General features: G+C 46.0%; 1 protein-coding gene across 1 annotated transcript in view; it reads left to right on the forward strand.

Annotated features, from left to right (window-relative positions):
* The first annotated feature begins 6,034 nt into the window (after positions 1 to 6,034).
* Positions 6,035 to 14,352, forward strand: part of Abhd12 (abhydrolase domain containing 12, lysophospholipase) — an 86,702-nt gene continuing 78,384 nt past the window's right edge. The window contains exon 1 of the mRNA XM_070006627.1: positions 6,035 to 6,368. Within this exon, the coding sequence (XP_069862728.1) occupies positions 6,175 to 6,368 (194 nt within the window). The 5' untranslated portion in view covers positions 6,035 to 6,174. The remainder of the gene's footprint in view (positions 6,369 to 14,352) is intronic.

The raw sequence follows: 14,352 nt of genomic DNA on the forward strand, positions 1-14,352 counted from the left end.
GAGAAGGTATGTATACATACACCCTATTACAGATCAAGCTGATTGGTCATTATCTTGTTTTTGTTTGAACTCTGGGCCCAGGCACTGTCCCTCAGCTCTTTAGCTCAAGGCAAGCACGCTACCACTTGACCCACAGCACCATTTCTGTTTTTCTGGGTGGTTTATTGGAAATAAGAGTCTCCTGGGCATTCCTGACTGGGCTGACTTTGAACCATGATCCTCAGATTTCAGCCTCCTGAGTAGGTAGGAATACAGGTGTGAGCCACCAGCACCCGGCTTAGTCTTGGTTTGATAGAGGTTGCAGGCATCAGTTTGGAGGTGGGGGAGTAATCTGCAAGGGAGCAATTCTGATGACCATATGAATTTGTAAAATGCAATATTGGATCCATGGTGGTGAACTCTAGAAACTTAGGTTGCTCCTTTGCAAAAAGCGTTAACAATTATCTGAAAAATGGGCAAAAGAATGTCTAACTTTGAAAAGGAGCTTCTGGATCTTATGTTGAATGACATTTTCCTTTTCATCTCTACATTAAGTCATAATTTAGCTAAATAGGTTAGAGGTGGGGGGATACTGGAGCTTGAATTTAGGATCTTGTACTCTACCTTGGCTTGACTTTTTTTTTTGGGGGGGGGGGGGTCCGGTCGTGGGGCCAGAACTCTGGGCCTGGGTGCTGCCCCTCAGCTCTTCAGCTCAAGGCTAGCACTCTACCACTTGAGCCACAGCGCCACTTCCGGCTTTTTTCTTTTTGCTTATGTGGTGCTGAGGAATCGAACCCAGGGCCTCATGCATGCAAGGCAAGTGCTCTACCACTGAGCCACCTTCCCAGCCCTTGGCTTGACTTTTTTGCTTAAGGTAGCTAGGATTACAGGCCTGAGCCACCAGCACCCTGCTAGGCAATGTTTCTTAAAGATCTTGATGAGCATTTCCTTACTTGTGAAATCAAGACAGGAATGAGCCTGTAGGGAGTTGTGATGATTCGGTCTATACTTCACCAAATACTTATTAATTACCTACTATAAACCCATCACTAGCTTGAACACTGAAAACAAAGCAGTAATATAAAGGTCCTTTTTCCAAGTCTACATGGCTGTGTGGGAGAACACAGATAAAGAAGGTGGCTCAGTGGTAGAGTGCTTGTCTTGCATGCATGAGGCCCTGGGTTCAATTTCTCAGCACCACATAAGCAGAAAAGGCCAGAAATGGCACTGTGGCTCAAGTGGTAGAGTGCTAGCCTTAATTGAATTGCTGAGGGACAGCGCCCAGGCCCAGAGTTCAGGCCCCATGACTGACAAAAAAAGAAAAGAAAAATCTATGTCAGATATATTGGTATAAGCATGAACACAATAAACCAACGAAAGTACACGCAGTGTAGGTGAGAGGGGATTGAAAGACCCCAGACTCACTGGGATACTTTCTTCAACGGGAGGGCACCCCAAGAACCAAGACTCCAAGCCAGCAGCTGCAATAAGCAAGAGGAGTTTATTTGGCGTTTGCGCAAACAGGCTCCCTGTCCAAGGCAGACTGGAAGCCCAGTCCAGGGGTTACAGGCACTTTTAAAGACAAAGACCACAGGATTAGCATATAACACCAGGTGTCCCTGGGATTGGCCCGTTTAAAAGGTCACTATGTACTTTAGCAATTATTTTTTACTACCTGGGGAAGTTTATAACACTCTTTGCAATAAGACAATTAGTGCAGACGGAGGTAGTCACTCTGGGAGATAAGGGTTAGGAGATTTACAGTGTTACAGGTTTGTGATTGATTAACAATTTGGCCTAGTCTGCAGAGCCCACCAGATGGCCCTTATCTTGAGCCCCCTAAACCGGGAATTTCTGCACAGGAATGCAGAGGAACATACTCTTTGTTCCTTATCTTGGGTCCCATTTGGCCATTTGGGGAATTTATTTGTTAGCTCTTTATTTAAGACTACAGAGCTTGTCCCAGGGCCGACACCTAGACTCCGAAGCTTTTTATTTATCTCCAGTGAGGGGAAGGGTCAGAGCTAGTGCAAGCAAGTTTACAGAAGCAAAACCAGCAGTTAGCATTTGTAAAAATGTAACTCTAATTTTTAATCTTTCAGGGATAAGAGTTTTTGCATTAAGGTATTCAGAGAACATAGAGCCTTTGAGGAAGGAACATGTGAGTGTGGGCCACAGTGTGGAAGAGAATTCCAGGTTGCAAGAACTAAAGTGCAAAGGATCTAAGGAGAGATGTGAGTGCCATTGCAGGGATTAGTGAGAAGGCAAGAGCTGTGTCTGGTAAGATCCTGCATTTTTGAACAAAAGCTTTAAATATTCATTGGTACAGTGAGAGCCCAAAAATCTAAGCTATGGGACTCGGAAAGGATTGGCAGTTTGGAATGCCTTCTCCCAATACACTCCTGGAATGCTGAGTTTTCCTGGAAAGGTCAATCAGTACTGGCTTAACAGGAACTCACATTCCACCCTAAACTGTGTGGGAGCCTAAGGGTAGACTTAGGTTTATGCAAATTGTAGGCTTATTGTTCAGCTTCCCTTCCCAGAATAAGGTCTCCAACCACTTGTATACAAAATATTGGCCTAAGTTGAAGTTTGTACCTTACTTCCCTTGCATAAGACTTTTAAAAAACTTTGGTTAATGGAACCTTGGGATCTGTTGCTAAATCTCAGTTGCATGGTCCAGTCTCCATATTGTGTTGCTCTCAGTCATGGCAGATTAAGTAGCACCTGGCAGGTTGTGACAGGTACTGGGGCTTGAACTCAGGACTTGCAATCTCACTTGGCTGCTTTGCTCAAGGCTAGCAATCTAGCACTTCAACCGTATCTGGCTTTTTTGCTAGTAGTTGGAGATAAGAATCTCTTGGAGTTTTCAGCCTGGACTGGCTTCAAACCAAAATCCTAAAATCTCAGCCTTCTAAATAGCTAGGATTATATGCATGAACTACCACTGCTAGGCAGCTTTTAATTTTATTTTGAGATATGGAGTGGATGTAAATTTAGCTATTAAAAAAAAACCAAACAACTTACATGGTATAAGGTCCATTCCTGGACGACGAACAGACCTCGCCCAGTACCTGCGTTACCTAGGCAACTGGGATACCTGGAAGAGGTCACATCCGCATCCGCTGAGGTCACATCCTAACCTGATGTGGCCACACCTTTCTCCCAACTGATCCCACTTCCCTTTACCTGGACACACCCTCCCCCCCCCCCCCCTGTATCCCTACCCTATATAAGGCCTAAACCGCCACCAGACCGCCCCTTTTTCCTTTGCCAGCCACGTGGAGTGCCAACCTTGCCTGGTCCCAGCAGGTCTACTGAATAAACCCCTTACCTGAATACCACGTGCGTGGTGCAGTTCTTACTCGGCTACCTCTTTTTAAAAACCTAACACATGGCAACTGAATCAAGTGGTCAGCAAAGGTAGATAGGAGCCCCAAGTGATTAAGATAATCCAGATGTAGCTAAGCCTTGTGGCTCACACCTGTAAACCTAGCTATTCAGGAGGCTGAGATCTGAAGATCAAGGTTCAAAGCCAGCCTGTTCAGGAAAGACTGTGAGCTTCTTATCTCCTATTAACCACCACAAAACTGGAAATGGAGCTGTGGGCAACGTGGTAGAATGCTAGCTGTTAGGTTTTTAAAAAGAGGTAGCCAAGTAAGAACAGCAACATGCATGTGGTATTTAGGTAAAGGGTAGGTTTATTCAGTAGACCTGCAGGGACCAGGCCAGGTTGGCCCTCCACGCGGCTGGGAAAGACCTGGGAAAGAGAGAGAGCTGGGAAAGAGAAAGCTGAGAAAGAGAAGAGAGCTAGAAAAAAGAGAGGAAAGAGCTAGAAAAGAGCAGAGAGAGAGAGTTAGAAAAGAGAAGGGAGCTGGGAAAGAGAAGAGAAGGAAAGAGCTGAAAAAGCTAGAAAAGAGCAGAGAGAGAGAGAAAAGAGAAGGGAGCTGGGAAAGAGAAGAGAAGGAAAGAGCTGAAAAAGAGCTAGAAAAGAGCAGAGAGAGAGTGTCTGGGCCTGGACTAGGAGAAAGGTGTGGCCACATCAAATTCAGATGTGACCTCTTCCAGGTGTCCCAGTTGCCTAGGTAATGTAGGTACTGGGTGGAGACTTTGCTGCGAGGAGGGTGGAGTCTGCTAGCCATCCAGGAGTGGACTTTACACTAGCCTTGAGCAAAAGAGCTCAATGGCAGCAACCAACCCCTGAGTTCAAGCCCCATGACTGACAAAAATAAACGCTGATGAGGAATGATGGCTGCTTAGCCCATGATAGGGATGGTAGTAGAAGTGGTACCTGGTTGAATCTTGGATAGATTTTGAAAGCTTGATGGTACTGGTGCTATGGTTGAATCTTGGATAGATTTTGAAATCTTGATGGTACTGGTGCTATGGCATAAGAAAGGAGAAATGAAGGATGTCTTGGAGTCTTTTTTTTTCTTTTTGGGGGGTCCGGCCATGGGGCCTGAACTCGGCTTGGATGCTGTCCCTCAGCTCTTCAGCTCAAGGCTAGCACTCTACCACTTGAGCCACAGTGCCACTTCTGGCTTTTTCTTTTTGTTTATGTGGTGCTGAGGAATCGAACCCAGCACCTCATGCATGCAAGGCAAGAGCTCTACCACTGAGCCACCTTCCCAGCCCTGTCTTAGGGTCTTGACCTGATGAAGTTTAGCTACCAAGACGGAGTTACCATTTGCCAGATTAAGTTTAAGGGTAGAGTTGGAGTGATTGAAGAGGTGGGCATTCACAAGAATAGATCTTTGGATAATGGCATCTGGGGTTCCAGGAAAGGGTGTGACCTAGAGATATAAATGTGGGCCTCACCAATGAGTAAGTATATTTAAAGCTCTGATAACCAGGAGATAATAAATGTATGGACAAAGCATAGTGCAAATGAGATTCAATATCCCTTATATTTCTTCCAATTCCCTCTTAACTTGCTTCCCCTACACACACCCCCTCTCAGGGCAGGGCTGGGCATCTAACCTAGAATGTATGCTAGTCAAGTACTCTACTCCTGAGCCACACACCTAGCCTTTTAAAAATTAATCTTGCCTAAACGGGATGGAAACATGCAATCCTCCTGCCTTAGCCTTTCCAGCAACTGTTATATCAGGGCTGGCTTGCTGTTTGGTTTTTCTAGAAAGGATTTTGTGACTGCTAGTTCAAAACTCTCCTTATCCCCCAACGTTAAGTCACTTTCTGGATCCCCAAGTTTACAGTACTGCATAAAATAGAAACAACAAAAACAGTGGAGATGACCCCACAAATGCACTGGTAGGTTGTTATACCTGGTCAAGGAAATTATTTGGCAACATCATAACATCAGAAAGCGAATATAAAGAGCCATGAAATTGAGGCCTGAATTCGGGTCTTGGGGGTCCCTGAGTTTTGTGGGGGTGTTTTGTTTTGTTGCTGAAGGCTAGAGCTCTGCCAGTGGAGACCCAGCACCCCTCCTGGCTTTCTCGGGTGGTTAACAGGAGATAGGATTCTCAAGGACTTTCCAGCCCGGGCTGGCTACAGACCCTCGGAGCTCAGCCTCCGGGGAAGCTGGGATTGCAGGCGTGAGACCCCGGTGCCCGGCTTGCTACCTTTACTTTTGATTGTATTCCTGGGTTACCAGTGTTCGGAGCGCCAGACGCCGGGGAGCGCGTGAGGCAGGAGCCGCCCCAGCGCTGGCGGCTCGGGCTTGCGGGATGACCCCTTGGGTAGATGGTGTCCTCCGGGTTTTCTCACCACTCCGAGCCCTGAAACCGGGCCCGAGTTCGTCGGCTGGCGAAGCCGGGTACCTCGACGAAGGCAACCCGTGGAACTCCAGAGCCGACGCCAGATGGATGTGCAGCAAAACCCAGTTGTTGAGCTCGGCCCAGGAGCGGCTACGGCTTCGTCTGCCCTCCTCCAAGATGGCCGCGGGTCAGCGCAGGGGATGCCGGACGCGCTTCCCCCCACGCGAGGTGATAGGGGGCGTGGTCAGGATCGGGCCCGCCGGAGCCCGGCGCTGATTGGCGGGCTGCGGCCAACCTGCCCCTTCCACCAGCCCAGCGCTGGTCCGTAGCGAGCGCCCCGGCCTGGAGCTGGGATGTGAGGGCAGTGGGTTCCCTGCTCCCCGCGGCGACGGCTGTGGGCTGAGGCGAGGGCGGCGAGGGGCCCAGCGCGCGAGGCCATCGGGCGCCGTGGGTGGTCAGCTGTGTCGGCCGCGGGATGAGGAAGCGGACCGAGCCCATCAGCTTGGAGCATGAACACTGCGTTGCCTCGGGCTCGCCCTCCTCCGGCTCGGCCGCCGCGGCGCTGGACGCCGACTGCCGTCTGAAACAGAATCTGCGCTTGGCGGGCAAGGGGCCGGCTGAGCCGCCGTGCTGCGCCTCGGACGCGGGCATGAAGCGGGCGCTGGGCAGGTGAGGCGCGGCGCGGCGCGGCGGAGCGGGGAGGGGGCGGCTTGGTCCCGCACCGGGCTCGCTCCCCGTGAAGTGAGGTGTCCGAGGGCGCGTCGCTCACCTGCCCCCAGCCCCGGCGTGCCCTTCGACCCCTCTCCAGGCTCTTCTTGCCCTTGCCTGGCCTGCAAGCATCCCTCCCCTCCCATCCTTTCCCCCGGCATCTGCCCTCGTAGGCTCCTTCACTCCCCGCGACTTCGCTTCGGCCCTCCGCTCACCCACACTCACCCGTCCAGCACTTCCAACCCAGGCTTACACACCCTATCCTTGGCCCAGGTGAGCCAGTGGGGGGACCCCCCCCATTGATTGGCTATGGGTACCGCAGCTGCCGGGAAAGTCCTGACCCAGCACAGAGAGTCGCGTCGTGGGGTTTAAGCATCCCCATACGAGGTGGAAGACTCTGGCGCCGGCGCCTGACCCTCCGGAGCTTTGGGGACCACTCTGACCTGTCGTGCGGTGACCCCTCAAATCGTGCGCAGAAAGCAGCGCCTTTCTCTCTGGAAGCTTTTGGGTACCCTGATCTCTCACGTCCGTAGTTCCCGGTTCACTGTTGTCAGAGTCACTTTCGCCTCTTAAGGACTGCTGGACCTTTGTTTAAGGATTCAGTGACCTGCTGGTGTCCAAGGGAAAAGAAGGATGCACGGCATCCTCAGCTGCTAGAGGGGAAATCGGTGGTCGTCTGGGCAGGTGACCAGGCACTTGAAATCTGTACTGAAGCTGGTCCTGAAGTCCTGAAGTCGGTTTTTGGCTTTTTTTTTTTTTTTTGCCCCCCTTCCTTTGGAAAGAAGAGTGTGGTTACGTAAAGCTGATTTCAAAATTGAGATAGCAACATATTTTACAGGGACAGATTTCTTTTCCTCTTTGCTGATTTCTTAATCATCTGGCTGTTTGAAGCACGTATCACTCATGCAGTTTCGAAGCCTTGCTATTTCATGGTGGTGTTTGACTAGATTAGTTTGTAGTGTTGTCAGGTGTTACTGTAACATTGATATCTTTGGGGGTCAATTAGAATGCCCTTAATGGACACTAGCCACTCAGTGTAAACATATTTATCCAATTAGGTCTGGAAGCCAGTCAGAGCTTCAGCTTTAATATTGAAAAGATTGTGAAATTAGACTGCAGCTGCCTCTAAGTCCGTGGTTCTTGATTTTGCAGGAAGGAGAGAGACTGATAGTTTTAGTTTTGCTTATGGACTAGTAACTGATATATGTCTTTTGTGAAACTGATCTGGTCTCTTAGGAAAGGTCTATCCATACTAAAAATTCTTGACTAGCTCTAACACACTTTTGTTAAAATGCTTAGCATACAACACACAAAATGGGAATATATTTGAAAACTCAATTGTTATGTATTATGTTTAAGAAAACAGTGTTTCCCTACTGCCTTCCAGAGTGCACTGTATTAAAAGGACCTGATTAATTTTTGGTTTTGTCAGGTCAGAAAGAGAAACATTAAAGTGGTACTCACTTTTCTGGAATGAACAAAAATGCTGTTAGAAGAATGAACAGCAAAATAAGGGGCTGGGAAAGGGCTCAGTGGTAGAGCGCTTGCCTTGCATGCCTGAGGCCCTGGGTTCCATTCCTCAGCTCCACATAAACAAAAAGAAAAAAGCTGGAAGTGGCGCTGTGGCTCAAGTGGTAGAGCGCTAGTCTTGAGCTGAAGAACTGAGGGACAGTGCCCAGGCCCAGAGTTCAGGCCCCATGACTGGACCCCCCAAAAGAAAGCCAAATGAGTGTGCAACTCCTTGACTTCCTTTTCAGTTGCAGTTCCCACATTCTAGTGCTTTCCTCAGGCCTTCTCAGACCAGCCTATCCTTGTTTACCTTATCACTTACCTGATGTTATAATTGTTATAATTGCATGCATACTTGTTGACTTGCTTTACCTGTGTTTCCTCTTTAACAAGAATGGAAACACCAGGAGAAAAAAATTGCTCTCCACCTGTGTCTCCATCCAGTGCCTGCCATGTAGTGGGTAGCAAAAAATATTTGTTGAAAGAATGAATATTTGTAGAATACATTACTAAAAGCAGAATTGCTATACCAAAGAGTATGTTTATAACCTTAAAAGGTAAAGCCACATTGCCTTCTGAATAAATTGTACTGATTTGTACTCCCATGATTGAACTAAGTGGACTTCCCTTAGTAAAGTATGCTACCATATTTGACTTTTTGTCTGATGAAAGAAAATGGTGTCCATTTTATAGCTTTTCTTTGCATTACTTTTCAGGTAGCATTTTAAGCCTATTGTATAGTATTAGAATTACTATATATGACCCTGTCCTGTGTTAGAGTCCTGAACATTTCTCTCTCTTTCTCTTTGTCTCTGTCTCCCCCACCCCCTCTCTCCCCTCTCCCTGTCCTGGGGCTTGAACTTAGGGCCTGGGAGCTGTTCAGCAGTTGTTTTTGTTTTGCTCAAGGTTAGTGCTCTACTACTTGAGCTACTTCTGGATTTTTGGTGGTTAATTGGAGATTAGAATCTCACAGACTTTCCTGATGGGGCTGGCTTGGAGCTGTGATCTTCAGATCTCAGCCTCCTGAGTAGCTAGAAATATAGGCATGAGCCACTGGTGCCTGGTTTGTAGTATTTTGTAATTTTAAAAAATGGTGGCTGGAAGTTTTTAAGTGCAATTTTGACATTTTAAGGACGAATGTATTGATTTGTTGGGTAATAGATTTTATATTATTGGATCATATTTCTGGGATGAACTCTTCTATAGCCAGAGCTTACTGACATTTGCATGGGGGGGATAGTCTATAATCTTCTGAATATGTGGGGGGGGGGCAGGTCTAGGGATCAAGTGAATTTTTTTTTTTTTAGCACTGGGCTGTCTTTATCCAGTTGTGTTAGTGTCATCATTGTTCTATTCAAGGTCTTCTCTGGCTAGGTTTAGTGGTACAAGCTTGTCATCCCAGCTATTGAAGAAGCTGAGACAGGAGGATCACTTGAGCTCAGAAGTTTAAAACTACCCTGGGCACGATGGTGAGACTCATCTCTTGGTGGGAATAAAAAGGTTTTCTCTTTCTCTGCATTTACCAGCTTAAAATACTTTCAAAGTTAAATTTGGTAGAATTCCCCTGTAAAACTGCCTAAGCTGAGTGGTTTTTTTTCTTTAGAAGATAGCACTTTGATAACAATTGCATTTTTGTCTAGGCTGTCATTCTATTTAGGATTGTTATATCTCTCTGGGTCCAGTTTTAGTGACCTATATGTTCATAGAAAATAACTTAGTCTAGCACTCCTCTGTCTTATCTGGCACTATATCCCTGTTCCTTATTTTGGGTACTTAGATTTTCCTTTTTTCTCCCCCTTTTTTAGACTAATGGTATGTCTAAATAGACACATACACTGAAGTTTGGTGTGTATATCTATATTATATATTATATATATTATATGTACTTATGTCCCCTCTGTCACAAAAATATATTACCCTATGAGTAGGGGGATACTGAGGGCTGTGGAGGAGTGAACAAATTTCATCTTTAGATGGTGGCAGCCACCAACATACCTGCTGTTGATTCACCTATTAGGAATGCGGCCCCAGGTGGCCAGACCATCCAGTCTTTCTAGAAAAGGATAGCTTGTTTTTCTTCTTGTTGTTTTTGTGGGTTGTATTTTGTTTTTTTTTTCAGGTCCGGTCCTCGGACCTGAACTCTGGGCCTGGGCACTGTCCCTCAGCTCTTCAGCTCAAGGCTAGCGCTCTAACATTTGAGCCACAGCACCACTTCCGGCTTTTTTCTTTTTTCTTATGTAGTGCTGAGGAATTGAACCCAGGGCCTCATGCATGCAAGGCAAGCTCTCTACCACTGAGCCACCTTCCCAGCCCCTGTATTTTGTTTTTATTGTGTCTATGTCATCACCAGCTTTTAAAACATTGGCGCAGTAGTTAGTGTCAACTTTGGAGATAAAAAAATCCCCACTTTTATATTTTTAGTGAAGGGTTATATTTAAGGGCAAATACTAAATCACATCAACTTAGTACTCCCCAAGAATAGGAAATATTAGTTGGATGCAGGGAGATCTGTGTGGGTAGATGAGGGACTTTGTGGGCTTTTCACTTTCTTTTCCCTGGTATCTTTGGAGACTTGTATTTGAAAGCACACCTCATCTTAAAGTGATTCAATTTCAACCCTGAAAAGGCATCTATCTATGAGATGTACAAGATCTGTGTGTTTCAATTAACTGGTCTTCATTCTTCCACTCCAAACACCCAAACTAGGTCTGCCGGATGGACAGAGTTCAGAGTGCGACATGGGAAGTTTCATAGTTAGATCACCCTCCTGTGTCATTATCATGCCCTTGGTTTTCTTCAACCCAAAGAAGGGCCCCCATCCAAGGTGGGGTTCATCATAACAGGACAGCTTCTTCAGCTTCAGCCTTTCTCTACAAACATCCCTGTGTGGTAAATCTTCACCCTTTACAGATTGAGAAGATGAAACCTCTTTTCAATCTGTTTTTGTAGTTTGTACCTTTGTTTGCTTTTCTGAGCTGGAACTGTGAAGCAGGCAGGCTTTGTGGTACCTTCGCCAGACCCCTCCTGGGTATGCCTCTTCCCAATTGGGTCTACTTTGTCATAGTCATGCTTCAGTAGGAGCACCCTGACTGAGTGCCTTGCCAGAATCTCCAGCTTTATTAAGGCTTTGTGTCCTGTATCCCTGCTTGGTTCAGAGTTCCTGTCAGCCATTATACATCTCCCCTTCCCAAGGCAGAGTCTATCTTCTGTGATGACTTTGGCCTGTAGGCCTGCATTGCAGGAAATACCTTTGGCATACTTAATGGAGGCTGCCTTGGAAAGTATAGTTGATCACCTTACCAGGTGTATGTTGATGAAAGTAGAACCTTGTTGCAAGTTCCTGTTTTTCCTCTCAATAGAGCTCTTTTCCTTCTGAAGTGAACTCTATCAGAAGAATGTTTACTGACCAGCAACTGGAAAAGCTGAGAAATTGAGTCCTTTCTCTTAACCTAGAGAGGAGACCATAGAACTTTGGTTTTGGCAGTTTATGTTGCCAGGGGCTCTCACACAGTGTGGAGGGTGAGTCTTTTGTCTCAACCAATGTCTGTATATCAGGACAGAGGGACCAACCAACACAGGAGGATGATTCTAGGACTAAGTTCCATATCAAGAGAGCCTGCCATTAGAACTTAGTCCTCATTGTGGCATAATTCTGTGTTGTAGAGGAAACTTGTCCAGTGAACTGGCCTCTAGGTGAGTATTTTCAGAATCTGTGGCTCAGGATGAGTTTCTTCATCTATAATGTGGAGATAAGCATGTCTTCCAGTGAGGTCCACGTGAATGGGAAGTTCTTGGTACCTGGTGAACACATGGCCATTGGCATTTTCTGCTTTGATCATCTCTACTCTTATTAGTAGTGTTATAAGCTGAGGAACCTGAGAAAGTCATTAACTCATGGCAAGAAAAGTTTACTTATTCCCTGTTCTACCCCGAAATTATTATAGTCTGCCTTTTTGTAGTTGTACATAGAGAGTTCACCCTGATCAGTTAATGTATTTGTTGATAGTAGAGCATTTTAAACTACTAGTAGGTTGTCAAACACTTTCTTACACAATTCATTCAGCACCATTTGAATACTTGTTGTGTAAGATAATATTTGTGAGACAGTACTGATTTTTGGTCACACTTCTTTGTGGACTTCACATTCCCCTGGGGGAGACAGGTGACAAACGAAGAGCAATAAGACATGACAGGTGCTCAAGGCCCTAAGGAGAAATAGAATGCCAGTAACGCTGCAACTGTAAATAGGCACCATGATAGTGCATGTGGCTTGGGTGAAAAGGAAGCCTTTCTGGCAAGAGGATATTTGAATGGAAGCCAGTGGCTGCTTTCGGGTAAAGAAATTGCATGATAGGCTATGTGTATTACCACACCACTCTGAGTCTGTGACAAGTACAGACTGGAGGTGGGAGATCATCTAAGGATTAAAACAAGGTAAGACATTATGAGTATTTGCCCAAAGGTATAGCCATGGAGAAATGTAGAATTCTGAACAAAAAAAATTTTTTTTGGCCAGTCCTAGGGCTTGAACTCAGAACTAAGGGCGTGGGCACTGTTCCTGAGCTGCTTTTGCTCAAGGCACTGTGGTACTGAGTAATCGAAGGCTTCCTGCATGCTAGGCAAGCACTTTACCACTCAGCCACCTTCCCAGACATCTGAGCACATTTTGAAGATGGTTTCATCAGGATTTACTGATGGATCAAATGGAGGAGTGTAAATGAGAGAGAAGAGTCAGATTTACAAGTTGTTTTTTCCCCCTGGGCAACACAAAAAATACAGTTGCCATATGAGAATTCTCTTAGTTGGTTTTCTGATATTCTAATGATATCATAGACTAAGAAAAAATGTAAAAACATGGGACTTTATTTGACTCACAGCTCTGGAGCCTGAGAAGTTCAAGATCAAGGGACTGCATCTGGTCAGGGCCTGATACTCCATCTCAGAATGATAGAGAGAAAGCATTCAAAAGGAGGGGGTCAAGGGAAAGAGAACACTCCAACACTTGGAGAGACAACATGCTTGTTAAATAAAGCTACTTGTGTGATATCTGACCTGTTCCTTGTTATAACCTTAGTCCACTCATAGAATGGAGCCCTCGGGATCTCATGACCTCTTAAAGGTCCCACCTCCCAGTACCATCCCAATGGCCATTAAATTCTAACACACACTGGCTGTGGTTGTGAAAACTGTAGTCTCAGCCTTAAAAGACTTGGGTAGGTGAGAGGTTTGTTGTACCCCAGGGACCTGCCTGAGTAACATACAGAGACTGCATCTCTCAAAAAAAATTTTGTTCAACCAAAATTTTGGAGTTCTGTCCATACCATTCCAATAGTTCCCAAAGTATTAATTTAATTCCAGCATCAATTCAGACGTCCATCTGAATCAGAAATGGGTGAGATTCATAGTAAAGTCTATCCAGATATGAATCTCCTTCTGTGAACCTATTTAATCAAACAAGTAATCAGTTTCTAAAATACAGTGGTGAAACAAGCATAAGACAGAGACTCCTTTTCCTAAAGGAAGAGGTAGAAGGAAGAAAGGAGTAACTTGTCCCAAGTAAATCCCAAACCCAACAAGGAAAGTAGCATAAAGTCTTCAAGCTAGCTGGGTGCCAGTGGCTCACGCTTGTAATCCTAGCTACTCAGGAGGCTGAGATCTGAGGACCACTGTTCAAAGCCAGCCTGGGCACAAAAGTCTGTGAGACTCTTATTTCCAATAAACCACTCAGAAAGCCAGAAGTGGTGCAGTGGCTCAAGGGTAGAACACTGGCCTTTAGCTGAAGAGCTGAGAGACAGCACCCAGGCCCAGAATTCAAGCCCCAGGACCAACCAAAAAAAAAAAAAAAAAAAAAAAGTCTTCAAGCTAGAGAATGATTTCCTCTGACTCCATGGATCTCATCCCAGGAGCAGGGCTTGTGTCTTCTAAGGTCTCAGGTGGCTCAGAGTCTGTGGTTCTGTTGGGATCAGAAGCTCTCACAGGCTAGTCTCATGCCTCCAGTTCTCCCAGGGTTGGAGTCTTGTGCCTACCCATTGGTAGCTCCATGGTTCTTGGTTCCTGGGAATAGCCCCACTCCTGCAACCTTTTTTCTTTTTATTGTCAAGGTAATGTACAGAGGGGTTACAGTTACTAAGGAAATAAGTGTGTGTTTGTGTGTGTGTATATGTATATATGTGCGTATTATTTATTTATTTATTTATTTTGGTCATGGGGCCTGAACTCTGGGCCTGGGCACTGGCCCTCAGCTTTTCAGCTCAAGGCTAGCACTCTACTGCTTGAACCACTCACTTCTGGCCTTTTCTGCTTATGTGGTGCTGAGGAATCGAACCCAGGGCCTCATGCATGCAAGGCAAGCACTCTACCACTGAGCCACCTTCCCAGCACATAAGTATATTTCTTATCAAACTTATTATCCCTTCCCTCATTTTTCTCCTACTTT

Source organism: Dipodomys merriami, unplaced genomic scaffold (assembly GCF_024711535.1).
Source record: "Dipodomys merriami isolate MVZ:Mamm:240054 unplaced genomic scaffold, mDipMer1.0.p SCAF_7, whole genome shotgun sequence".
Taxonomy (NCBI): Eukaryota; Metazoa; Chordata; class Mammalia; order Rodentia; family Heteromyidae; genus Dipodomys; species Dipodomys merriami.